The 25607-nt window shown below is 41.4% G+C and overlaps 1 protein-coding gene across 20 annotated transcripts in view; it reads right to left on the bottom strand.

Moving 5' to 3' along the window:
• Window positions 1-25607, bottom strand: part of LOC101787399 (butyrophilin-like protein 9) — a 36009-nt gene that overhangs the window by 2365 nt on the left and 8037 nt on the right. For 15 of the 20 annotated variants that reach the window (XM_023561402.2, XM_013143505.3, XM_013143506.3 and 12 more), the window contains 5 exons: window positions 15195-15542; window positions 10204-10485; window positions 7985-8107; window positions 821-847; window positions 690-716 (listed from right to left, as the gene is read on the bottom strand). In XM_023561402.2, the coding sequence (XP_023417170.1) occupies window positions 690-716; window positions 821-847; window positions 7985-8107; window positions 10204-10485; window positions 15195-15542 (807 nt within the window). Of the gene's footprint in view, window positions 1-689; window positions 717-820; window positions 848-1683; window positions 1836-7984; window positions 8108-10203; window positions 10486-15194; window positions 15543-16169; window positions 16220-25607 lie in introns of those variants that run through there. The other 5 variants (XM_063245424.1, XR_010046433.1, XM_063245421.1 and 2 more) reach the window with 5 other exon arrangements.

Raw genomic sequence — 25607 nt, 5'->3', positions numbered from 1 at the left:
GAGAAATTCACCCCGCACCAGTCCCTGCTGACCGCTTTCTTCTGCAGGAGAAAACCCCTCGCATGTGCAGTGAGGAGAGAGCCCCACTGACCAGGGGACGCAGGGCTGCAGGAGTTGGGGTGGAGGGGGAGTCCTGTTCTGTGCTCCGGGGTCCTGCAGGGCCCTGAGGGGCTCTGGAGCTGCTGCATGGGTAAGGGAGATGCAGCCCCTGCTCCTGACTGTGCAGACCCTGCCCTGGCCCTGAAGTACCGCTCAAGCAGGAAAACTTGGCGCCCTGCTCCCCTTTGCTCCTAGGCCATGTGTAGAATAGTTCTTCTCAGCTCCCGCTCTGACCTGCCGTCCTGACAGGGGCGGAAAACCCGCAGGACCAACTGATTGTGCCCTGAAACGTGCAGAACTCAGAGACAAAACAAAATGTTCCTTTTTAAAACTTGTTATGTCAGGTGTGTGTTAAGGCCAAGCAGAACCTACATCCCTTGTTTATTCACTCAGTTTTCTCTCACATTCTCTCCCCCATCAGCGTGCTGGTCCTCCCATAACCCCGGGCGCACAGGTCCAGCATGAAGCCGTCTTCCTGGTTCACAGGCATCTTACAGATTATTGGGCAAAACCTTTCCTCTCACACTAGAATCCTACAGGGCTGGGGTGGAAAAAATGAGGTGACTTTAAATCATTCCCTTTCCGATTACCTGCAAATTGTGGATCTTCCTTCTGACCTGCAAGCAAATGGGACAGTAAAGTCAGCGGAGAGGTTGTTCGGTAGGACACTGTAGGTAACAGGGCATGGGATGTCAGTTGTGAGAATCAGGATCGTACTCACCTTTCCTTCCAAAACGATATATTCGTTCTGCAAACAAATCACACAGACAGATAAGTATTTGATGACACGCGGACTGAACATTTAATTCAGCACAGGAAAGGATGTACCTCAGCAAGGTCTTTAGTGAGTCTCACTAAAAGTAAATGTGATCCAAAGTATGCAACAGATATTGTGAAAGGGAGAAGAAACTGCTCAAAAGGAGAAAGTACTGGGATGGGGGAAAGCAGAAAAGAAGGGAGAAGAAAAATAATACATGCAAGATAGGTAAGATAATCTTACTACTAATTTCTATTAGCTCATTAAGAAGAGTTTTGTATTTACATTTCTTGATTAATTTATCATGGCTGTATTTTGCAATCTGAGCAACTATTTTGAAGATAACAATATACAATACATTAACCCTCGATAATCTATTATCTTGTCTTGAAATTCTGAAGCATTTTTAGTTTTTCACTCTTGAAAATTAAAAAAAATGGAAAAGAAATGTATTTTTAAAAATTTTTCGATACTGGAGATCTAACTCTGACAACTGTGCACTTGCAAGGTAGACCACTTATGCCACTGAGCTAAACCCTGGTCTGGAAAAGACTATATTCATTTTTGAAACTCCAAGAAGTCATTTGTGGCCTGTCTTGTGAACTATTTGGGAACTTTTACAGCTTTCTAGAGTTTGAAGCAGAAGGACCAAAAGTTGTCCTCAATTTTTCTCAATTTGGAACACCACTGAACTGGCTAAGAATCTGACTACAACTATCATAAGCAGCTTGTTACTGCTGACTTATTACTCCACTAGTTCAGTTTATATCCTCAGGACAATCTTGGAATAACCACAAATATTTTCTCTCTACCCCGCAAACACTTACCGAGGTCCTGCTCTAGCCAGGAGCTGTGTGTGCACAGGGACCTCAGGAGGAGCCAGGTGCAGGCTCTGCTCTCCCAGGGGACCACTGCAGCCCTCATGACAGCCAGAGCTGGGAGCACCATGAGACACATAGCAGAAAGGGGCCTGGACATCCTGGAGAGGGAGGTTTGTTTGTGCTGTTTGTTACTGCCTTATTAAAAATACTATTTCTTAGAAGAAAAATAGGTTTATATTCTGGTAAAAATCAAAGAGAAGAAAAAGCATTTCACATTTTCCTTTACCTACACCTAGATTCAGAATATTTTTTTTCTGCAACAAATTATCTAAAAATTCTAACTCATTGTCACAATCACTTAAGTGCTAATTGAAATTACTTGCTCATAAAAATCAGCAAATATCATTAAGTATCATTGAGTAGCTAATTGATGTTTCTTTTTATTAGTAATTTGTTTGTCCTTTCCTGTCAGTCATGTAACAGATTTTTCCTTATTTTGATAAGGCAAAAAATATGTATTTAAAGTTTCCTCTGGTTAAAAAGAAAGGTATATAAAAATTGGCCTAATGAGTCAATAAAAGTACAGAGTTACATAGTCTAAATATAAAAACCAAAAGCAAAGCAACAAAATAAAAAGAAAATGAAGCATACAACCATTTTCTTGATCCAATGTCACATAAGACCTGGTGCCATTATAAATAGGGCCTGTGATGTGCTAGAGATCATTACCATAGGAGAATGAATAGGATCCCAGACGTGGGGCTGAGGACACGGTGGTCTCTGTGTCAGGAAGGGGCAGTGTCTGCAGATACACAGAGCAGGGCCCACCCTCCGCCTCCTCCCCACCTGCTCCCTCTCCTGCCCCAGCCTGGATCCTGCCAGGCCCTGACTCCAGCCTCACCAAAGCACTAGGACATTTTCTCTCCTCCTCCACCACCTCAGAGTTCTGAGTCTTCTGCAGTCACTGCTCCCCAGTGAACTCTAACTCACAAGTCAGTGGACTCCATGCTGCAGTCCTGACGAAGCCTTAACCATGTGATTATATTGCTAAACCTTCCTCTACTCAAAATCTCACCATATTTTTCATTAATAATATAAATACGCAGACTCTGGTTTGGCCTGCAGTGCTCCTCACAATCTGCCCTCTGTCTAACTTTCCTATCTCATCCTTCTAATTCTTCCCTATCTTTCTTGTTTAGTATTTGTTATTTTTTTTAGAACCACACATGGGAGAGAGCAGTACATTATTTTACTTTCATCAATAGGAACTACTGCATCTAGTATATGGGATTCTTTTGATAAGTGAAGATAAAATTATGATTGCAATTATGTTATCCTTATTAAAGATTGTTTCATATGACTTGTTAATTTTAAAATAGTTAAATGGTTTCCTTCTATAGCTGTGCTTTTATTTTATAGTGAATTTCAAATTTCCTTACTGAAAAGTCATATCAATTCATTTCTAGGAAAGGATTTCAGCACAGTTATTGGAAAGATCAACACGTCCGTGCAGAGGTTTTCAGATTGTCATTAATGTGATCAGTGATGAATTCAGTCTGGGTGGAGTTTGGTTGGCTAACCTGATTTAAAGAAATTTTATATTTACCCAACACTCTGTCTTGCCAGAGATTTATTCAGATGTAAAATATGAAAATGAGTGTGATTTAAAAGTTAGACAAGAAAGGCAATGATGCAAATAACATAACATTTAGGTCAACTGAATTTCTATGATGTCTACAATGAAAGAGATGATATATAAAATCTCTGATAGATTTTTGATGGTGCTTTTCTTAATTTAATTTAAAAGATGCTCCCCTGATGGCTGCCTGATCCTGGAGAAGCAGGGCTTGGGGAGAGCTGAGAGAGAGGCAGGACCCTGGCAGCAGCCTCCTCACCCCAGAGGGAGCAGCCTAATCATGACCAGCTCAGGGCAGTTGCTCAGAGCCCTCAGCTGCTGGGCTCAGAAGGACTGGGGTAAACTGAGGGTGGTCACTTGGATAGGCAGAACACAGCTGTCTGTAGGGTGCCGAGCCTTGGTGGGGACACTGTGTAAGGGACAGTTTCTGGGCCCCCTGGGAGCAGGGCAGGGGCAGCCTTAGCAGTGCAGACCAAGGCGAGGACACTTGTGATCTGCTCGCAGGGAGAATTAATTTCAAAGAAAAATGTAGAATTTAAGCAGCAAATTGACCTCAATCCATTGACTATGGTGAAAGAAGTGTGGGCGACATAACCAGTGTTTGACACTGAAATCTGACTGCCTCTGACACTGGGCTATAACAGAAACAGGAGTCCACTGTCCTTCACTCAGGGTCACAGAGTCAGCTCACAGCATTTTCTGGGCAGATCTCATCCTTGGATTTAGCTTTCTAAGCGAAAGTGACCTATTTAAATATAAAAGGCCAAGCTAACTCCAAATTTCTTTGAAAGCACATATGAAAAGCAACCAGCAAACGTCATTTGGAGATAACAGTGAACCTAGGGCTAAAATAAGCATTAAACAGCTATTTTGCTACTCCACGTGTGTAAATTCATGATTTAGAGCAGATGATATTGGCGATAATTAAAATTAAAGTTAGAAGTACATGCTGCTTTAGTTCTTTAGCTTCAACAAGCACGTGACAGAAAAATGTTGATTTCCATGAGCCTTTGTTTTGTATATAATGATTTCAGTGGGTAAATTTGATGGGAGAAACTAAATGAATCCTATATGGATATGATACAATAATTTCATAGGAGTCTAGATGCATGTGTCAAAGCAACTCTTTTCCAGGGTCACTATCTGCATAAGTGCTACTAAAGCCTTCCTTTGTCTGAGTCAGGTGTTTAGATGAATTTCTGTTTAGCCCTAAGTGTAGCTTTATGTCAGGAAAAACAGCATCATGACCACACGGGAAGTCAAATGTAACACCCAGGTGGTTAATACCTTGGTGCCTTTTGAAGTTTCTAATTATTACAGATTTCACTTAAACCCAGATCTGCACTGTCAGTCTGGAGTTGGTTATCCTGAAAGTGAGGACAGATGTCACTTACATTACTCCACATTGAGAGAAAATGTGGCTGATTGAATTATCATGGAAAAGGAAAATGCTATCACGGCGGATTCCTATCTCTCAGCATGTTCCCATTAAATGGACTACATTCTAAGTAATCTGTATAGGGATTAACTAATATACTTTGTAAGTTTGGAGGCCAGAATAAAATGCTGTATAATTACACAGGGATGGAGTTTTAGAGTGATTTATTCAGAATGTCCTTGTCGCAATGGATTCCTCCTTACTTGTCTCTGAAAATTTTTTCCCTTGTGGGGGAATCTCTTACTCTCCTAGGGAAAAAACACCTTTCTTACAGAGATAACCATAGGCTCATTGAATGTTTGCTGCCTGTACAGATCTGTCTGAATTTGATCAAACTGCTTTCCTGGTGGTGCAGTGCTACAGTTCCTGGAGTTTAACCCACTTTTCTTTTCCCATCAATCACCTGGCTAATGTGGGTCTCTTTTGCTAGCACCACAGCTCACCATCCGGAATGCAAGCCGAGTCTGTCTTGTTGACTCTGCTCCTCTCCTTCATGTGCAAGCCCTTCATCGGCGCTGAGCTCAGATCCCTTTCCACTGCCTCGGCCAAGTCACTCTGGCCTCCAGCTCTGCTCTAACTATTTGCTTCAGGAGCCCTATAACTACTCTTCTCCATAACATTTTTTAAAACACTAGTTTTAGAGTTTATTTCAGAAGCATAAACTTGACTTCTATCTTTCCATTTTCATTGAAACAGTATCCCACTCTGTAGTCTAGGCTTGCCTTGAACTCACGTAGATCCTCTTGCTTCAGACTCCAGAGTGGTGACATTACAGTAATGTGCCACCACGCCCAGCTTTGATCAATCTTGAGATACCAGTTACCTCTGCTGTTTATTTGTTTGTTCACAAAGCATGGAACAGGCAATCAATTACTGTATGAAGAAAAGCCCACTCTTCTAACTCAAATGGTGTATGCAAGACTTCTGAGGCCAGGTCCTCATTTGGTTTAAAGCAGGAAGCTTGTTTTTCTATATATGCCTAACAACTTTCTCCATGTTGTATGATTACTTTGTAAAAATTGGAAGGAAGCTATTTCACTTGTCTCTAAACAATATTTCTAATCAAAAGAGGCATTCAAATATCAGACAATTTGTTTTCTTAAAGGAGCAAAAGTACATAGAGCTTGGACTGCTATGTGACTTTAAATTTTCAAACATTGCCTCTCATGCACGATTTACAATACTGTTGGTTTATCTCTTCTGCATGAGGAACAAAACAAGAAAAGCGATGTTACTAACTTCTCTCCTCTCCCTACCCACAATGTACCAATCCCACCCCAGAATTTATCTCCATTTGACAAAAGAGCCTTTTAGCTAGAGATCTGACAGATCTGTCACAATGACGAGTGCATTCTAGCGTAGTGAGTAATTTCTTGCTAAATAAAATTAGGACACAGATTGAGAAATATATGGTGTGTATGCTAAATTTAGAATATTAAGTAGGGTCTCCTCATGTTTTAAATTTTGGCAGTGATAAGACACATGTGTGTGAATGTAGGTGAGCAGTAAATACTAACCAATACATTCTTCTCAGGACACTTAAAGGGTGTTTCTCAAATAGGTTTGAGGATTCTCAGCCATCACCATCCTTTTAGGGGGCAGCCCAGCAAAGCGGAGAAGAATGTGGAATAATGAGCAAGCTTATGAGTCAGAGCACAAAGGATGAAGGGAGCTGCTCTCACCTACCTTGGGTCCACAAAGGATGTGTCTTGGGCAATCAGGTCAAGACCTCAGCCTTTTAGGCTTTCTCTTGATTAAAACTGTAATCCATATCTCCTACTGTCTCCAATACTCAGGCAGATGCATGACACCACCTTAAAATATTTCAAAACTCTACATAGCTCAGCAGGGTTGGGCCCCATGTAAATCTGAACCCCTTGCTTATTCATCCCCAAAGATAACAGCTGCTTGGCACAGAAGTAGAGTCGGTTGGGGTTTCTGTGCCCTTGACACTCCATTATCATAAGTAACTAATCTCTTTATTGTCTTGGCAACAAATAAAAGAAAATAACCTAAAAAAAGTTGTTTGACAAGTACGCTAGCTAAATAGTAATCTAACATATTTCCTGGATCATCTAATTGGTATAATGCACACTTTGTCTAAAGGTTGACTTACTAAATCTCTGGCTGAGCCTGACTGCATTCCTCCCAGGGATGCAGGCATTAGCATCAGTGAACAGAGCTGTCACTGGGGCACTGGGTCTAAGTGGGGAGCAATTTCTTTAGATCTCAGCTTCCCCCTCCTAAGACACACTTCACAAGTGGATTCCGGAGATCATCTGTGCAGTTTCCTCCGTCTTACGTCCAGGTCCGCTCACTCCTGTCTTCTCCCGGGAAGCTGCTCATATTGGAGCAGGCAGAGGCTCCCAAGGGGAAGCGCAGTGACCTGAGCTACAGGATTGTAACATTGGGGAAATATTTAGCCTGCCCATCCTTGGTAGGAATCATTTTTCTGGTAGGGCTCGTGATTCAGGATGAACCTTGTGGTCCGCCTCAGGGCCCCTCACTGCTCTCCTTTCTCCTGAACTCATGGGAAGGGGGGTCTGACTGTGTCTCTGGCAGCTCCACTGGACAGTTCCTGGCCACAGCTGCTCACCTGGACACAGCATTCCCAGAGGAGCCAGCAAAGTCCAAGGTTCAGGTTAACATGATGTCATGTCACATAAAGACTAATTATAAGTTATGGGAGATTTTGTGAAAATTGGAAGTCATATAGTGCTTATTCCATAATTAATTGGAAAAAAAACCTAGAATTGATAAGAAAGAAAAAAATACAAGACACCTCATGATTTTAACTGATCTTTGTGTATCAGCCAGCCCTGAGTCAGACACTAAGACAGACACTGAGCTGGACAGTGTGCAGCGGTGAGGGCACCTGGCCCAGTGCTGTCAGGGGCACAGAGCTCGCTGCCCTGCGACTGTGAGGGGGGCAAGGCTGTGGGCCTGGGGAGCAATTGGAACCCTCCAGGATGAGAGTCTCCTAGGCTCTGCAGGAAAATCAAGGTCAGTCCAGGAAGAATCTGAAGAACAGGAAGCAGGAGAGGAAAAACAATAAAAGTTCCAGGTTGGATTAAGTGTAACATCCAAGAGAGTACAAATGAAGGAATTCTCTCTCCTCTGGGTTCTCCCATTGAATTTTATATTAGCAAGATGTTCTAAGTTCACTCTTGATTTATATATAGCTATGTTTTGTCCCTCCACAAATGAGTCAAGCCACACAGTTTCCCCTTTACCTCGGTATCTTCTAGACATCATGGAGAGAACAGCAGTGATCATCAAAAGGAAAAGCATAATCAGGAGCCCCAGCACCAGAGCTGACTGCACTGTCCAGGTGTTGACCCGGGAGAACAAGTCCTCTGAAAAATAGGAAGCAGCTGCTGAGACCCAGCTGGACACTAGCTGACTTGGTAATGGGCACAAGTCCAAGTATGGTTTCTCCCGGGAAAAAGCAGGACAGGGACAATGGGCCTCAGTCTCACTGCAGCTCTCAGGAGCTCAGGACCTGAGGGTTCCTGTGTCCCTGTTTCCCTGATGTGTGACACCCAGGAGGGCCTGAAGAATTTGGGAGACCCAGGAACATGCTGGATATGGAAACCAGTGCAGCAGACACTCATGCATCTACCATCCAGACTGAATACCGTGTTTATATATGTGATGGGCAACAGTGTTAACACACACAAGGACACTCAGGGCAGGAGACTCTTCCCCTCACTCTCCAAGTGAACCTGCCCTGCTCCTCTGTGTCCAGTTATTTCCTCCTGTGCATACCTGTGAGCCCAGAACTATGCTGGATCACAGGTTGAGATGTTCCATAATTACAGTGAGGATATTGAATGACACCTGATGATAAAACCTAGGAGATGTCAAGCTCCAGGCCTGCAAGAGAATCCCGCTCACCTCAAGGGTTCATCTGAAAGGTGTGATGGTCAATAATTTAAATTTGAAAGAACCAATATGATGCTACTGTATATCTGTGTGATGATGTGAGACCAGAAGAGAAATGAAGACATTCTTGTTGAAGAACGATCTTCATCCCGTAATTTAAAAATGTGCTTACACGTTCATATGTGAATCAGATAACTGTTTAATTACTTATGTGTGGCATGGCATCGTTCAAATTATTTAATGCATTCCTTATCTATGCTGTGCTCTACCACACATTTCAGGAGTCTTCTGGTTTTATGAGTAATAATAATTATATTTCTTAGTTCCAACTTTCCATTATCTCGAAAATATTCTGCAATTCTTACTGGCATGAAAGTCTAACTTCAACCTGTAGGCTGTTGGGTCATCTCAAACTATGCTTTTCTAAGGTTCTCATTAGAAACTGAATCCTCTGACACATAATTTTCTCTACGTAATCCCTCACCATTAACCTAACTTTCATGTGTGTAATTATCAAAATAAATCCCAGAAAAGATATTTTTTAAATAATGTCTCTAAATAAAGAACCTTATTTACTAATTCCTCTGGACATTAATTTCTATATATTTGGCATTGATTAGTTGACCAACTAGTGGAGATATTTAAGAATTAGTGCACAGTATCTACCACCGTTGATACTCCACTAGGGGACACAGAACAACACAGTTCAGAAGACACAGGGGAGCACAGAATGGTGCTCAGTGCAGGCAGAGCTGGGGGAGGCTCCTGAACAGGCCTCAGTGTCCAGGACAGCGGGAAACTGCTCCTGTGAGGAGACAGAAGGAGCCCAGCAGGCAGCACCATGGGCAGCAGGGCTGTGCGGGGTGGGGTGGGGCAGGAGGTGTAGAGAAAAGGAGACAGGGGCAAAAGCTGAGGCTGCAGGAGAACAGATGCACAGGGAAGGGCCAGCGAGGTCCCAGGCTGCGTGGTTTCTCTGTATCTGGGAAAATAATCCAGGAGGCTCAGGGAGCCCTGGAGCTGCCCTGGATTCCTGTAAGCATTGCTATGGACAGAGCCCAGCATGGACTGCGGGGAACAGCTGTGCCCTGCCCTCAGATGCCAGGTGTGAGTGACTCCTCAGGAGGGTCTGGTGACAGGGACAGCGGGTTGTTCCTGTGTAACAGGCGGCAGGACAGACAGTGGACAGTGCTTTTCCAGAATCACAAGGCCAGCAGGGAGGTGATGCTGGATTTCAACTCAGTGTGACAAAGAGGAAAAATAAATTCCACATTGCTATGCAGGAGTCTCTCTTTGGAAAAGGCATTAGACAAGTTTGGAATGAACTTCAACACATTCCTCAAAATGCTCTGTTACACTTACATGATTTTGCTTCTCTTATTATGATGTGAAATAATGATTATTACACAAACAATAAAAAATAGGAAAAAAGGTATATCAACTAGCTTCCCAAATAAGAGCTGGCCATGTGTGACCTGGTTATTCTCCCAGTCTTCTCATCAGGGTCATTGCTGGTCCCCCTCCCTCCTCAGCACTGACATCTCAGAGTGAGGGCTCTGAGGGAACTCACCTGCTACTGAGAGACGCGCCTCCTTCTCCTCTCTGAGGACAGGGTTCCCGATCCAACAGGACACAGCTGCTTTTGAGCTTTTTGTCATTGTGACAGAGCTTTCCACATGGATCAGGCCGTCTCCTTGTTCAGACCTAGTCTCAGAGTCAGGTGACAGAGGCTGTCCCTGTGGGTCCCTCCATTGTAGCTCAGGGTCTGGGTACCACCCCGAGGATGAGCAAGTCAGTATGATGCCCTCAGTGTCCGCAGGCTGAATGTGGATATGAGGAGGTGCACCCGAGGCTAGAGGAATCATGAGAGGCCCAATAATACTTCTTTTGTTAGTTTATAAACATGGCCTATAGGCCAATCAGCTTGTGCTCACAAAATAACATCTGTGTGAACCGCAGCTCTGTATTTGCGAACACAGTATTACAGGAAAGCTGGCCATAAAGTACTTCCCTGCACAATGGCTTACACGAATAAAATTAACTATAGCAGCACTCAGAAAAATATGCAATCCCAAGCAGTCCCGTATCTGGTATTTCCTTTCCCTTCCTCTTAGGGTCATTTATCCCTCTATGTGCTGACTCCCAAGGTGGGTGGTGAAATACTCTGTCCACCCAGTTGAAACTGAGAGTTACAGATTCCATAGCACTTCATGGTTTCCTGTGGTAAAATACAATGGGCCTCACAGCATTCACTGAGCTTTTTTGAACTGCAGCAGAATGTTCCACAAGAACCTTTGACATGGAGGCAGTCCTGTCACTGTGGTCCAGTCCATCAGACACTGGTAAAATGTGTGAGTGAAGCACGCGTAACATGGCTGAGGAATTGAAAACTGTCCCTCTTTATTTAGTATCAATGCACCGTCCCAGCTTGCTTTGTATTTAGGACTGGATTTAAGATGCTGATGGAAGCAGTACACTGGACATGCCCTGAGCATCCTTTCAACAGTGACCATGAGGGAGAGGCAATAAGCCATCCCATCAGTCTTCCTCCTTTTCCAGGGCTGGCTTGAGGTCATGCTCAAAGTGAACAGGGAGGTCTCATCTAGGGGAGTTGCAGCCTCACAATGGAGGACATGGAGACTGGCACTGTCCACCCACTCTCCCATCCCAGGCCCCTTGCTTCTTGTTCTTCACAGGAGCACAGGGTCAGGATGAAGCTCAGCATGCGGCAGGGCAGTGCACAGCAGCATGGACTCCTCACCTGCCCCACGGCTGTGTCTGTCTAAGCACTTGTCAAGGAGGTGGGGAGAGGAAAATGGAGCCAGGAGCAGGAGGTGAAGCTGAAGAGGTGAGTCCCAGAGAAGAGCAGCCCTGCTGAGGGCAGCACTTCGTGTCCTTGAAGGGGAGACCGTGAGGAGAGGGGCAGGGACAGGGCTCTGGGCTTCTGCAGAGACTGTGTCTCCAGTGGGAACAGGTTCCTGACTTGGGCCCCACTTCACTCCTCCAGGAGGACAGGGTGGACTAAAGAACCAGGGCCAGCAGCCACACAGCTGAGAAGGCACAGGCTCCTCAGAGAGGGGTCAGGAGGTTCAGCTCTGAGCAATCAGAAAAGGGGTTCAGGTGCCCTTTGTCATGCATTCCCTTGAAGGAAGATTGGATGAGCATAGAACCTAATTTTTCTAGTGCATCATAAGGGAAAAGGAAAGATAAAAATGAAATGATTCACACATCATTAAAAACAGAGACAATTTCATGAATTATATAGAAACAAGACACCAGTGAATTTATGTGCCAATCTTTCTATGTAAAAACATTTCAATTATGCAGATCATATTTCTTACTGCTTATTATTGATTTTTGCATATCAAGGACACAGTAAAAGTTTATATTGGCAAATGTAGTATTTATCTACGGTAGCAAAAATTCAAAATAGAGAAAAACCTAGGATTGCACAAAACTTGTGTTGCGAGTGTTCCACAAGAGGATCCAACATTTCTAATAATCTTTACCTTAATAATCAAGGGACTTGTGGTAATAAGAGTAGTCCCTGATGCTGAATGTCACATGACCACAACTGAGCCAATGGCCTCCCTCTCTCTGCCTCTCTCTCTCTCTCTGTCTGTTTCTCCTTTTCCTCCTGAAATCATAGGTGTTCATCTCTAAACAAAAGGTGAAGGAGATTTTGCCTGAAGTAGAAGAGGATAACAGTTGGAGGAATTCCTCACTTCAGTGATATTAGGGAGATATGTCAAATGTGAGAAACAGTTTAAAATTGGGTAGAAAAGCAGCACCAGCATAGGGCGGTAGCTATCTGAGTGGGGAGTCTGTTTACTGACAATACAATGTCATATTTCTGCAGATTGCTACAAAAGAGGCAAAAGCAAGTGCCAGGGGACAGTTTTCTTTTTAAAGTTGCATAGAAACAAAAGACTCCACTGAGTCAGTAGACAGCTGTGATTCTATTAGTGACTGTGAAAGTCATCCTACATAGTGACCCTCCTCTCTCTTGTCTCCCTCACACCAGCCATGAAGGAGGTCAAGGAAAGGGCAGGTCAATGTCACCATTTTTCTTTTTTGTTTGCTGATTTTAAATTGCGTTACAGCATTGGAATAATTTTATATGAATATTTGGGGACATAGAACAAATTACGTAGGTTGCCATTATTTCTTAAGCAGATATTTGCTTTGATATGCAAGCACTCTGGGTTAAGAGCATGTTTCTGGAACACACTATGCTGGCCAACCGAGGTTTCACACTATTTTACAGCTCATGATACATGAGAAAATGAACAGAACCTTTTGGACATGCTCAGTTTGCTTTGGCTTCATAAGAGTGAGTGAGATTAAAGCACATTCTCTCTGGTGGATGTAATCAGTGGAAATTCTGAAGCTTTACACTGGCTTCATCTTTGTTTAAATTTCTGTTGTTGTTTGATGCGTTTAACTTGGAACTACAACCACTCCTGTCTTACTCGTTTTTACAATTTGAAGAAGTGACATCTCTGGAAAACATCCTTGCTGAATCTATGAGCTTGAAACAGAGACCCCAGCAGGTGGTCAGGGAAACACTGCTGATGTCAGAACAAACTCCAGAGCAGGCAGCACAGCTGGTGTCCAGCCAGGATCTTCAGGATGAGGAGTGAGTGATGCTGAGTGTACAGAAATAAAGTGGAGCACAGGGGAAGCTGATTGCTAAGCAGCAGGGAATCTCTCTGGGCCAGCAGCCTTGGGACAGGAAAAGGCAGGCTGCTCCAGAGGGATGAAGGGATGCACCAGGAGATGCAGTGGAGGAGGAGGGCTCAGTTTCAAAGTCACTTATTAGGGTATTTTTATTTACATAACTAAAAGTTCACTGCACACAGCTGCACAAATTCTAGAAAATGTGTGCAGAGCATCTAGGAACGGATGTGCCAAGATCTTCCCAGATGTCCCCACAGAATAATGAAGATCTCACCAGAGGGTGTGGTGGGAAGAGAGGAGCACAATCAGGCTCACCCAGCCCTGCAGGCTCCTGGACAAGTGCATCTGGTAGGTGCTGCCCTTATGCATGTAACTGGTGCCTGCAGGGCAGACAACAGAACGCATACTGGAAGATGGGGCTTCCTAACCCAGACAGGGGCTTAACCCTGCCCCAGAACCACAGAGATGCTGTGGAGAGAGGTACTGTGACCATCTGAGATGTTTAGAAGTTTAACAAAGTCTATCCAGACATTTTACATCCTAGGCTGTACCTAGCACCTACCCTAAGGCAGCTTGTAATTCAGAGGGATAAAGTGACAATAAACAAGAATGACCTGGCTTCTGTTCTTCAGGGGAGCTACAGTCTGCACCTTACGCTTGGAAGTCTTCTTAGGCTCCTAGAGCAGTCTGTATGTCTTTCTCCTCAGATCTTTCAGCTTTTAGGTGTGGACTCTTACTCTTCTGGTGTAGACAATTTGGCCTTCCATATCGGTCTTGTGGGCCTCCTGATACAGAGCTGCATGGGACACTTATACAGTTCTGTGGGTAAGCATCTTAATCCAGTCTTCTAATCACTTAAACATTTACCTATCTTGTGTTACATCTGTTTCTCTTGTAAAATATGGCATGTAGATTTTGGTTTTCAGAAATTGAACCCAAAGCTTTCTATATAAGACTTGCCAGAAATTTTCTTTTCTGAGACTCCTAAAATGGATAAGAATTATACCACTCACTGCTTTTTAAGGTAACCATGGGACAAAGGTCTCTTTGTTCCTGATCAGAGGTGCAGAGATTTTCCTCCCAGCAGCCTCTGGCTTTCAGAGATTATCAGGATGGGAGACTCACACAGGTTAATGGACCTGGAGATCAAAGATGCAGGATGATCTTGGAAGTCATAAATTCACTTCTAATGATGATTTTGTTGTTGTTGTTGTTGTTTTTTAATTTTGTTGGTTTCTAATGAGGCCCTTTGAAGGAAGACAAAAAGCAACCCAACACTGAGCTCAGCAAACGGCCCTGTGACATTTATAAACAGAGCTGATTCAAGCGCAGTTTGTAGTTCCATAAAGAGCCACCCTTTCCTTTCCATCCCCTCATGACAGGATTCTCCCTGCTGTCAATGTCTGGGGAAGAAGAGATAACAGCGCAGGCTTTGGAAGAGATCTGAGTTCACAGGTGACAGGGGAAGGGGGGCAGGAGCATATGTGATAGGAAGGAGCTCAACCAGGATGGGAGGAAATGAGGTGTAGAAACCCAGAGTTGGAGAGTAGGCTGTCCAGGTCTTCCTTGTTCCTGTGTACCTCCTGGGTCTAGCAAGGCAGAAGGAAATGAGCAGACTGAGATGTGTTTGGAGAATCTTGGAGTCAGAACACACTGCATTCCAAGATCAAATCTGTCCTACCACAAATTTATTGGAAAACAAAAATGATAAGAATTTTTTTCCATTAAAGAATAAATAACTCCATAAAGACTAATTAAATGAATTTGAGCCCTAACACCTGTCATTCCATTATGGTGTTTGTAGATACCCAGACATATTTCCCACACATACAGTTCAGTCTTAATTGAATTTTTTAAAAAATCAGCATTTTCAATGCTCACCTGCAACAAGCAGCTCAAACTGTGCTTGACCAACATGTGTGGATCTTACAAAGACACAGCTGTACTGTCCTTCATCTTTAGGAAGGATGGGATGGATCCTCAGGGCCACCTGGCCTTGGGTGATGTTCTCCCTCAGGAGCTCTGTCCTCCCTTGGTACTCGAGACTCTGCTGCTCCATGTGGTCCTGAGAATTCCTATACTCATGCACCAGTGCTGATTGGTGGTCCCGGTACCATCTGATCTCCATGTTCTGAGCATCTGTGGGTGGGCTGAGGTGACAGGGAAGCACAGCTGCTTCTCTCACTTGGGTAATAAACAGTGACCTTGGTGTTTTCACTTGGAACTGCCCTGGAGGTGATTAAGAAGAGGACAGAGTCATTGCTGAGAGGGTGGCAGGCATAGTGGTGGGCTTCTGACCAGATAGGGAAGAAAATGTGTCAGATAATTTGATGAGTTGGACAGCTAATGAACAGAGCTAAAAATAGGAGATGGCAGTTCAATTTTAGCATAAGAGATCACAGAACATTAGGTTAAATGTGCAACAATTATAGGACCCTAAACTAAATTAAGTCTTTTCCACTTTGCTTAGGTTTGTAAGTCAAATTCATATGAAGCACTGTGTTTAATTCTTGTCATTCTGTGTATTGGAGGGTAAAATTGTTTTTCAGATAAACAAATACAACCAGTGAGTGGTTTAATACTATATCACATGACACAAAATAATGGATCATAAAATGAATATTTCAAAATAGCATAAAATATTTTTTGCTTTCCAGCATATATTACAGTGTCTTATAAGACAAATGCATGTGAAAACATTAAAACCAATCTTTTTCTAAGCAAATAGTAGAGAGATATTGCCTCATTGAAAAGTAATATACGTGTCTCCTTTAGAATGCTTAAAATCACTGCCTTGGTGCTGGCCTATTCCTCCACTGTGGATTCCACACCTCAGCCCAGGCACCACCAACTTACCATTGGCACTTTTGTCCTCTGCATGGGGACATGCCAGTGAAACAACAGACCTGGTTGGGAAAAAAGCAACAGCCTGAATAGGAGACTCAACATGGATGAGTAAAGGAAAAGTCACATCACAGAAGCTAAGGAAAGATTCACAGAGAGGGAATGTTCTGGAAGGTCTAACATGGCTTACTATGGAGGAGCCATGTTGGAAAGACTCGGAGAAAATTAACAAGAACTCAGAGTAGAACCGACAGGAGGATGGAGCAGTCAGTTCAAGCAGCTCGGCTTCTCCAGGACACGTGGTATCAAGTCTGGAGTGGGAGACTGCAGGAAGAACCTGAATCTCTGTCCTGAATGACCTTCAGTGGTAAGAGGTCGTGAGGATCTGCCACACAAATGTCCCAGGACACAGCTACACAGTACGGGCATGGACAGGAAGACACTGTGAAGGGCTGGGAGTCTGAACTTTGCTCCTAGAACTGTGTCTTGCAGTCTTCATAATGGAAGACCCAGAATACAGGAGGAAAAGATTGTTACTGGAGATGGTTGGCAGCTGAAGAGCAGATTGAAGTGAGTCCTACTGAAAGGCAGGGACTGGAGTTCATAGAGCTGGGACCTGTGAGGAGGCACCAGACTCAGCATGACTTCCTCAGCATTGGAGGCTCACACTGGTACTGTTTTCCCAGGGCTAACGGGAGACGAACAACGGGGGCTCATGGTGTGTTAATTCTCACCCAGCCTTGATAGACACCATGGAAATCCATTAGTCTCTTACAGCTGTAGTTGAATTGATTGCGTAGGAATAGTCATGACTCAGGAGACAGCTGAATGTCTATGAACTTGTGTGCCAACACCCAGGGAAAGTGACAGCAAAAGCTGCTTACCCAAGAACTTGGGCTGGATCAGACTCTGAGAAATGCCTGAAACCTGCCAGAAAGAGGTCCTGAGACTGAGTTAACTCCAGCTTTGCAGGAAGGGATCACAGGTGTAATGGGCTGTGAGCCCTCTAAGAACCAGGTATAGGGGCTGCTTGGGAGTCACATATGCACTGACTCATTGGAATAGCTCATCTGCGTTCTCATCAGACATCTGAGTAGTTGAAGTTTTTCTTTTGTTTTAATGTTTCTGGAGTTATTTAATAACACAGGATTATGAATTTTTTATATTTTCATGAGTGTATTACATGGAAACTCTTGTGTATTTGTGTTTTAGTTGCCTCTGGTTTCATCGGTGTGGAAGTTCTGAATGTTGTTTAGGAACAGACAAAGAGGGAGCCTAACTGCAAGGATGGTCATATGGAAATATCAGAGTGAGTCTGTGGATGTTGTTAATTGGAATAATTCTTGTGGCAACACATTGGGACTGAGTTAAACCCATAAATAAATGAGGTGAGCAAGTGGTTCTAGAACTGGACATATAAAGCTGAAAACTATTCAAGGGGAGGCAACATCCTACTAAAACTCTCCCTATAATCACATGCTCTGCTCACTTTTCTAATAACCAGTGCCCCAAAAAGGATGGGGAAGAAAAAAGGGAACACACACACACACACACACACACACACACACACATATATATATATATATATATATATATATATATATATATATATTTAAAGATATAGATAGATATATATAGATATAGATATAGATATAAATGTACTCAAATAGATACAGATATCAGTAGAACAGTGGGGAAACAAGGAAATAGAAGATCTCCTAACCCATCTCCAGCTCCCCCAAGACAGTGCAGGGATCACAAAGGGAGAAGAAAACAATCAGACAGAAGACATCTGTGAGAAGTTCTTAGAAGGATAAGAAAACAGATGAATTAAGGAAGAAATGAGGGGGCTGGGGATTTAGCTCAGCGGCATAAGTGCCTGCCTTGCAAGCAGGCAGTCATGAGTTCGATCCCCAGTACCGATAAAAATGAAAAAGACAAAAAAAAAAAAGGAAGAAATGAACTAAAAGTTTACAGGAAGTAACTAGCTATGCTCACAGTGAATTTAGCAGAATAAACAGATTGGACTAACTCAACAAAACAAATCAAAATTTGAATGACAGGTTCAAGAAGAATATAGAATCCTCAGAAAGATGTCAGAGAGCAATAAGTGAAGGGAAAAACAGGGTAGCATTCATATATCTCAGAAGTGACCAATATGAAGAGAGTATTTGACATTGAGGACAAAATAGTGATGATAAGATCTCAAGACACCATAAAGACCACACACACACCAAAAAAAAAAAAAAAAAATCAAGAGAAGACTATCCAGAAGTTGCTAGATGACACCAGGAAGGGCAATCTAAGGCTGACGGGAATTAGAGAAAATCTAGAAATTACATATTTGGGTTCACCAACATGCATACAGGTACTATGGAGGAAAACTTCCCTAATATAGGAAAATATTTCAAAGCACAAGTGAATTATGCTGACAGAATCCCAAACAATTATGATGAAAGGAAAAACTTACCAAGGCATGTCCTCATTCAAATCACAGAAAACAGAATTTTAAAAACAGACAGAAAAAAATAATAATTACATATAAAGGTAAACCAATTAGAATCACATCAGACTTCTCAGCACTAAACCTGAAGGCCAGAGGGAGTTGGAGTGAAGTAGTTAAAGCCCTAAGAGCAAATAGCTTCAAAGTCTGATTAACTTACCCAGCAAATCTATAATTTAAAATAGGATGGAGAAACAAGGTATGTCCATGAAAAAGACCAGCTCAGAAGATATATGAATGCTAAAGCAGTTCTAGAGAAAACACTCACTATTCTTGAAAGAAAAAAAAAATAGGGCACACCTTCAAATACAGAGGAAAGTAGACAGGTCAGTGGATAAACAACAGCCACATCAGTCAGAAAAGTAAAGCAAGTGATATATAAACAGACATATAAGGTGATGATAGTAAAAATCTAACACGTGTCTATAATATCACTCAATATAAATGGCCACAATTCTCCAATCAAAAGACACAGACTGGCAGGCTGGACCAAAAAACAAAATCCCAAAAGATTATTTGTATTCCAGAATCTTACCTAGCCCAAAAAAGTGTATATATATATATATATATATATATATATATATATATACTAAAAATATATACATATATATACATACTAAAAAAAAAAATATATATATATATATAATATATATTAAAAATCAAAGGATGACAAACAATATTCAATGCACCAAGACCCTCAAAACAGGCCATGGCAACAGTTCTAATATTAGATATGGTATCTGACAGTTTAAAATGGAAGAGAAGAAACAAAGAAGTTCACTTCATATTAATTAAAGGATAATTCAACAAGGAAAGATAACATTAATAAACATGGATGTACAGAATAGTAGAGAATCTGTCTTCCTAAAACAAAAACTGCCGAAATCCAAAGAGCAAATAGACATTAAAAAGTCATAATAAAGGATTTTAACAGCCTTTATTGGCAGAGGCAGATTAAATAGAAATTTTGAAAACATTTCACAGCTAAAAAAAATCTGAAAACATGGATTTAATAGATAAATACAGAATATTCCACCACTCTACAAAAGCATATATATTGTTTTCAGCAGCACGTGGTACTTTTTCCAAAGCAGATCACATGCCAGTCCACAAAGCATTGCTCAGGTAAACATGAAATAATTGAAATCCCCCTATGCATACTATCCAGCTATTATGCACTGAAAGGAGAAATGAGTGACAGAAGAAAATTTTAAAAGGAAAAACTTCTGGAAACTTAACAGCATACTTCTAAACAACCAATGGATCACAGATGAAATAAAGAAGTAATTTTAAAAACTGTGGAATTTAATGATAATAACGCACAACTCTGCACTGTCAAAGCAGTTTGAAAAAGAAAATTCATCTAATTAATGATTATATTGGAAAAAAAGAGCAGGTCCAAATAACTAACAGTATGAGAATTCCTGAGACACTTGAAGAATAACAATAAACCAGCCTCAACCAGAAATGAAGGAGAGACATATTAAGTCTCAATGAAATTGAGACTGAAAAAAACCATTAAAAACATCAATGATTTAAAGACCTAGTTCTAAAAAAATAAATAAAAATGGTTAAGGCCTTAGCAAGACACACTAAGAGAAAGAGATAAAAGATTGATTTTAATACAATTAGAAACGGCAAAGGTAAAATTACAACAGACACTGTCAAACCCATGACAGTAGTCACTGTCAGAATTTATATTTCAAAAAGTGAAAAAGTTCACAGAAATAGACAGATTCCTAGACACATACGAACTACAAAAACTAACCCAAGAAGATACAAATATGCTGAGCAACGCAATAAAAAGCAATGAAATTGACTCAGCAATAAAGAATCTGTTAACTAAAACACCACAGGATATTATGACTTCACACCTGAAATCTACAAACCTTTAAGGATGTAATATCATAGTGATTCTCAAAGTCTTCAAAGAAACTGAAAGTGATAGAATATTCCTAAATTCATTTATGGAAGACAATATCACCCTGATACCAAAACCACATAAAGTCCCAACTAGAAAAGAGAGGTACAGGCCAGTGTTGTTAATAAACATAAATGTAAAAATCATAAAGTTATTAGTAATTAGAAAGTAGCACATTATTAAAAAGTTCATACACCATGATCAGTTAGGTTACATCCCAGAGGTTCAAGAATGGTTCAACATGAATAAGTCTGTAAGTGTACTACAACACCTAAACAAGAGCACATGGTCATATCAACAGATGGAGAAAAATCCAACACTCTTTCACAATACAATCCCAGAAGAAAACAAGCATAGAGGGACCAGATCCCAAAATGAGTAAGATGACTTAGGACAAACCAAAGTCTGGCATCATACTGAATAGGGGAAAACAAAAAGCATTTCCCCTAAATCATGAAAAAGACAAGGATGTCCACTATCATCTCTCCAGTTCAACATAGTACTTGAAGCATTGTCCAGAGCAATTAGGTAAGAGAAATTAACAAAAGATACTTATATAAGAATTATCATTATTTTCAGATGACAAGAGACTCTATAGAGAAGACCCAAAAACCTACATGAACAAGCTCTTGGACATAATCATCACTTTCAGCAAAGTAGCAGAACACACGATCAGCATGCAAAATTCATTAATGTTTTTGATTACCAACAATGAATAGGATGAGAAGAAAATTCAGAAAGTAATACAGTTCACAGTTGCGTCAACACAAATGAAATACATAGGGACTAACCTAACCAAAGAAGTGAAATATCTCTATGAAGACAACCACTGTAATGTGAAAAGGAGATTGATGAGGACAACAGGCATAGAAAGATGCACATTGCTTCTGGATAGGCAGAACCAATATTGTCAAAGTAGCTACATTTGAAAAGCTTTTAATCATACGCATTGCATTCCTAATAAAATACCAACAGCTTTACTCTATAGCTCTAGAGAAAACAGAAAACCTATATAGAACCAGAAGATGCAGAAGAGCAAAGTATTTCTGGACAATAAGACAAAAGCAGGTGGCATAGTGATACTTGACTCCAAGCTATGCTATAAAGCAACAATGATAAAAATGTCACGGTGCTGGAACAAGAATAGACATGTGGATCAGTGGAACAGAATTAAGGATACAGAAACCTTCCCAGACACATTCAACCATTTGATCTTTGACCAAAGGACAAAAGCACATGTTGGAAGAAAGACAGCATTTTCAACAAGTGGTGGTAGGAAAACTGGTTTTCAGAAAACTTCTTTTCAGAGGATGAAACTGGACCCTTAACGTTCACTATGTAGTGAATTAAAATTGCAATTGATTAAAGATGTGAACATTAAAAGAAATACTAACCCTTCTGCAAGGTGAATTAGATAAAATTCCTTAAGACATAGATGTAGGAAAGGAATTTCTAAACAGAAACTCAGGTACAAAAGAAATAGCAGCAACAGTCAACAAATGCGATTACATCAGACCACAGAGCTTCCTCCCCTACAGCAAAAGAATCAACTAATGGCTGGAAGAGAAGACTTACAGAATGGGGGAAAAAAACTTTTCACAGCTGTTTTTCAAACAGAGGACTAATATCTACAATACACAAGAATTAAAAAAAAAAAAAACTACAATTAGAGACCCAGTCAAGAAATGGGGAAAAGCAAAAGAAATTTGCTGGAGAAATGAACAGATACTCTCCAGTGGAAGAAATACAAATGGGTAACAATTATACAAAAAAAAAAAAAAAAAAGTCCAACATCTCTGTGTATCAGAGAATATTAAATTAGAACAACACTAACATTTCATCTTACTCTGGAAAGAGTAGCCATCATTAGGAAACCAAACACTGAAAAATGTTTGGCTATGGCAAAATAGGAACCCTCTGAATTGCAAGTGGGAACACAAACCAATGGAAATCTCTATGGAGATTTCTCACAGAACTGAGATGAGAAATTCCACATGACTCAGCTGTCTCTCTGCTAGGTACCCTCCACAGCGATTTTAAATCCTCACACTACAGTGAACTTTCAAACAAACATGTGCAGCACAACAACACGTAATATGATTGACCAATGAAAATGAGGTGTCTATATATAGTGAAATGATACTGTGACATAAAGAATGACAAATGTGAAGCATTTTCATGAAAATGGATGTACCTGGAAAATAGATTAGTGAAATAAACACAAAAAAACTTGAATCTCTTATGATATCTCTCATTTGAGCGAAGCAAAGTACAAAAGAAAAACAGAAAACGACAAAGGAAGGACAGAAGGGGACAAGGGGACTTATGTCATCCAACAGGGAAATTGTCCGAAGAAATAAGGAGAAGGGTGGGAGGAGGGGAAGAGAAATGAGACGAGTAAAGATGTGCTGGGTACAGGACCGCAGAACTCTACTGGAGGGGAGCATTCTGTGACATAGCATGAGCTGAGACAAATAATATCAACAAGCTTGTAAGAAATGATAGGGCAAGAGGGGAGAGGGGGCCAGGAGGGAAGAGGACGGAGCTGGGATACAGAGCTCTGGCGGGTACAGGTGATCGCTCCCAATATGGGCAATGAAAACACACACTAATAAAATTAAGTTACGTTTTAAAAAAGAAAATGAATATAAAAGGACGTGTACAAAACAGTATAATATTACAACAGGGGATCTGTGTGGCATTATGAAAATCAAATAAAAAAACTAAAAAAGTTTGCATTCTCCTCCATTTCCAAGAGAAATTCTTTCTCTGTCTTTAATCTTAAACCTTTTAGATCCTTGAGCTTCCTCTTAGTTTTATAACCCAAACACATCTTCCTTAAGGCCCTGGGATCCATCAGATGAGAGCTTACGCCCAGTGAAGAGAGAGCTACTAACCCTCTTCACTGTGCAGGGGAGCCCTGGGACCGCGCACTCCAAGCCATGTCTGTCCGTGTAACATAAAAGCCAGAAAAGTCCTATTTCCCTTTGGGAAAAGCAAGTTCACTGATATCGATGGCTGCTTCACTGTCAGGATGAATGTAGGGAGGAAGATGTGCAGTAAAATGTGTTTCCTGTGCTCAGCAAGCACAGGTATCTTTTCTGTAAGAACACATCTCCAGGGCTCAGTAGACTGGGGGATTCCTTTGTGTCACAGCAATGATGTTCCTGGTTTTTTGATATTTAATCAGTTTTGTTAGCTGATTACTCAGGCTGTGCATCCCACTTGGCTTTAACACTTAACAATGCTGTTTAGTTCTTTCTACCCTGTGGAAGGCACTTTTGTAGTGGGCAGGAGGTCCTGTCATTTAATGATTTCCAAGAATTAAACACAGGAACTCTTCTAGCTGTGTTCAGCAGAGCAGGCGGCCTGGACCATGTGCAGCTGGGGTGGGCAGGGCAGGCAGTGGGACTGCGCTGCTACCCTGCCCTGCAATGGCTCAGCAGCTGGGTCAGGACTGACCTGAAGCCCTAGACACACAGCTGGTGCTGAGGAATTTCAGAGTTGGGGAGTTTTAGGAAAGGAATAAAGGTTACCCAGCAGCCAGCACAAACACCCAGAGACTACGGTGCCAGATGTGAGAAACATGTGTAAAGTTACCACTGAAGTTAAACTCAGGTATTTTACAAACATCAAATGCTTAACCACAAGACCTGTTCACAATGAAAAGGAAACACACACGCACACACACACACACACACACACACACACTCACAAGAATGTTCAAAATCTATGGACAAAAGTCAGAAGTAGACATTTCACTTGTTGGATTTTAAAGTGCATTCCCAAAATTTAAAATATGTTAACAGTTGCTATTATTATTAGGGTGATACTAGGTTAGCACACTGTGACCAGGAATCCTTGAGGAAATGCATCACTGATACAACATAAACGTTCCATATCTAAAATGCTTCAGGTAAGATTTTAGTTTTCAGAGACTTGTGGGCTTTGGAATGTTTTCTAGGAATGCGGAAAAGCTAGTTTTATAATTCAAAATTGTCTTTTAAATTTTACCAAATTATGTTTATGTTGTTTTATTTCACAGTAGCATATATTTCACTAAAATAATTATAAAGCTCATCTGTTCGGCTGTCCTGATATTTCACTTTCACGGTGTTTTTCATTTACATTGAGTGTCATATTTATTTCAATCAATCCCTGTCCACAGAGCAGGTATCATAAATCAAGCCAGATTCCATATCAGAAACACAACTTAATCTTATGAACTTACACTCTTTTTAAACCTGGAGCCATTGTTAAAAGAACTCAAAGACGGATCCCAAAAGGGTCAGAAATGGCAATTCCAGAGCTGTGTGCACTGTGACCCCTTCTTTTCACAGCCTTATGTGAAATTTTAAAAGAATAAAGTGTGACATAATATCTTTAAAAACAAAACAGAAGACACATGGAAGACCCTGTCAAAGGTGCCCTAGCCCTGTGGGCTGAGCATGGCCCCGGGCTCAGGTCCTACTCTGGCTCCTAAGCAGGGGGTAACATATGACCTCAGGGAGATTCATGCAGTATCCAGAGTCAAATTAAAAACAAATTTCACTGCTGTGAGCACAGGTTCCCTACAGTGAATGCGAGCATTATGCGTGTTCAAACTATACCAATAAGCTTAATTATAATGGCCAAACAAACTTTAAAAAAAAAAAAAAGTTGAAGTGGGGAAAAAAAAAAAAAAAGGAAATAGGGCTCCTGCAATTAGCCAGGGGAAGGAAAAACCATTTAGGAAGTGTTGTGTACATGTCCATATCTTCCAGAATGACTGTGATTACTATGGACTACAAAAAAGTAATAATAAAATATAAACTTAAAAAATAAGGAAAAGATGAGGTGCAAAACTAAAAAGAATTACTCATAAAAGATTATTTGAGCATCTTAATTTATTCTGCATTACTAAAAAGTATGTTTGAGGACCTGCAGCTGAAAAGCAAGGAGAGAGGAAAGGGGAGAGGACAAAGAGGGCAGCCCAGGACAGGCCCAGACCCTCAGGGGCAGTGCAGGCCGAGCCTTCTGTGCAGGG

The sequence above is a fragment of the Cavia porcellus genome, unplaced genomic scaffold (assembly GCF_034190915.1).
Source record: "Cavia porcellus strain 051 isolate PalLab524CR breed Dunkin Hartley unplaced genomic scaffold, mCavPor4.1 scaffold_2, whole genome shotgun sequence".
NCBI classification, from domain to species: domain Eukaryota; kingdom Metazoa; phylum Chordata; class Mammalia; order Rodentia; family Caviidae; genus Cavia; species Cavia porcellus.
Note: the sequence above shows the minus strand (reverse complement) of the source record. Positions and strands in the feature narration are given on the sequence as shown.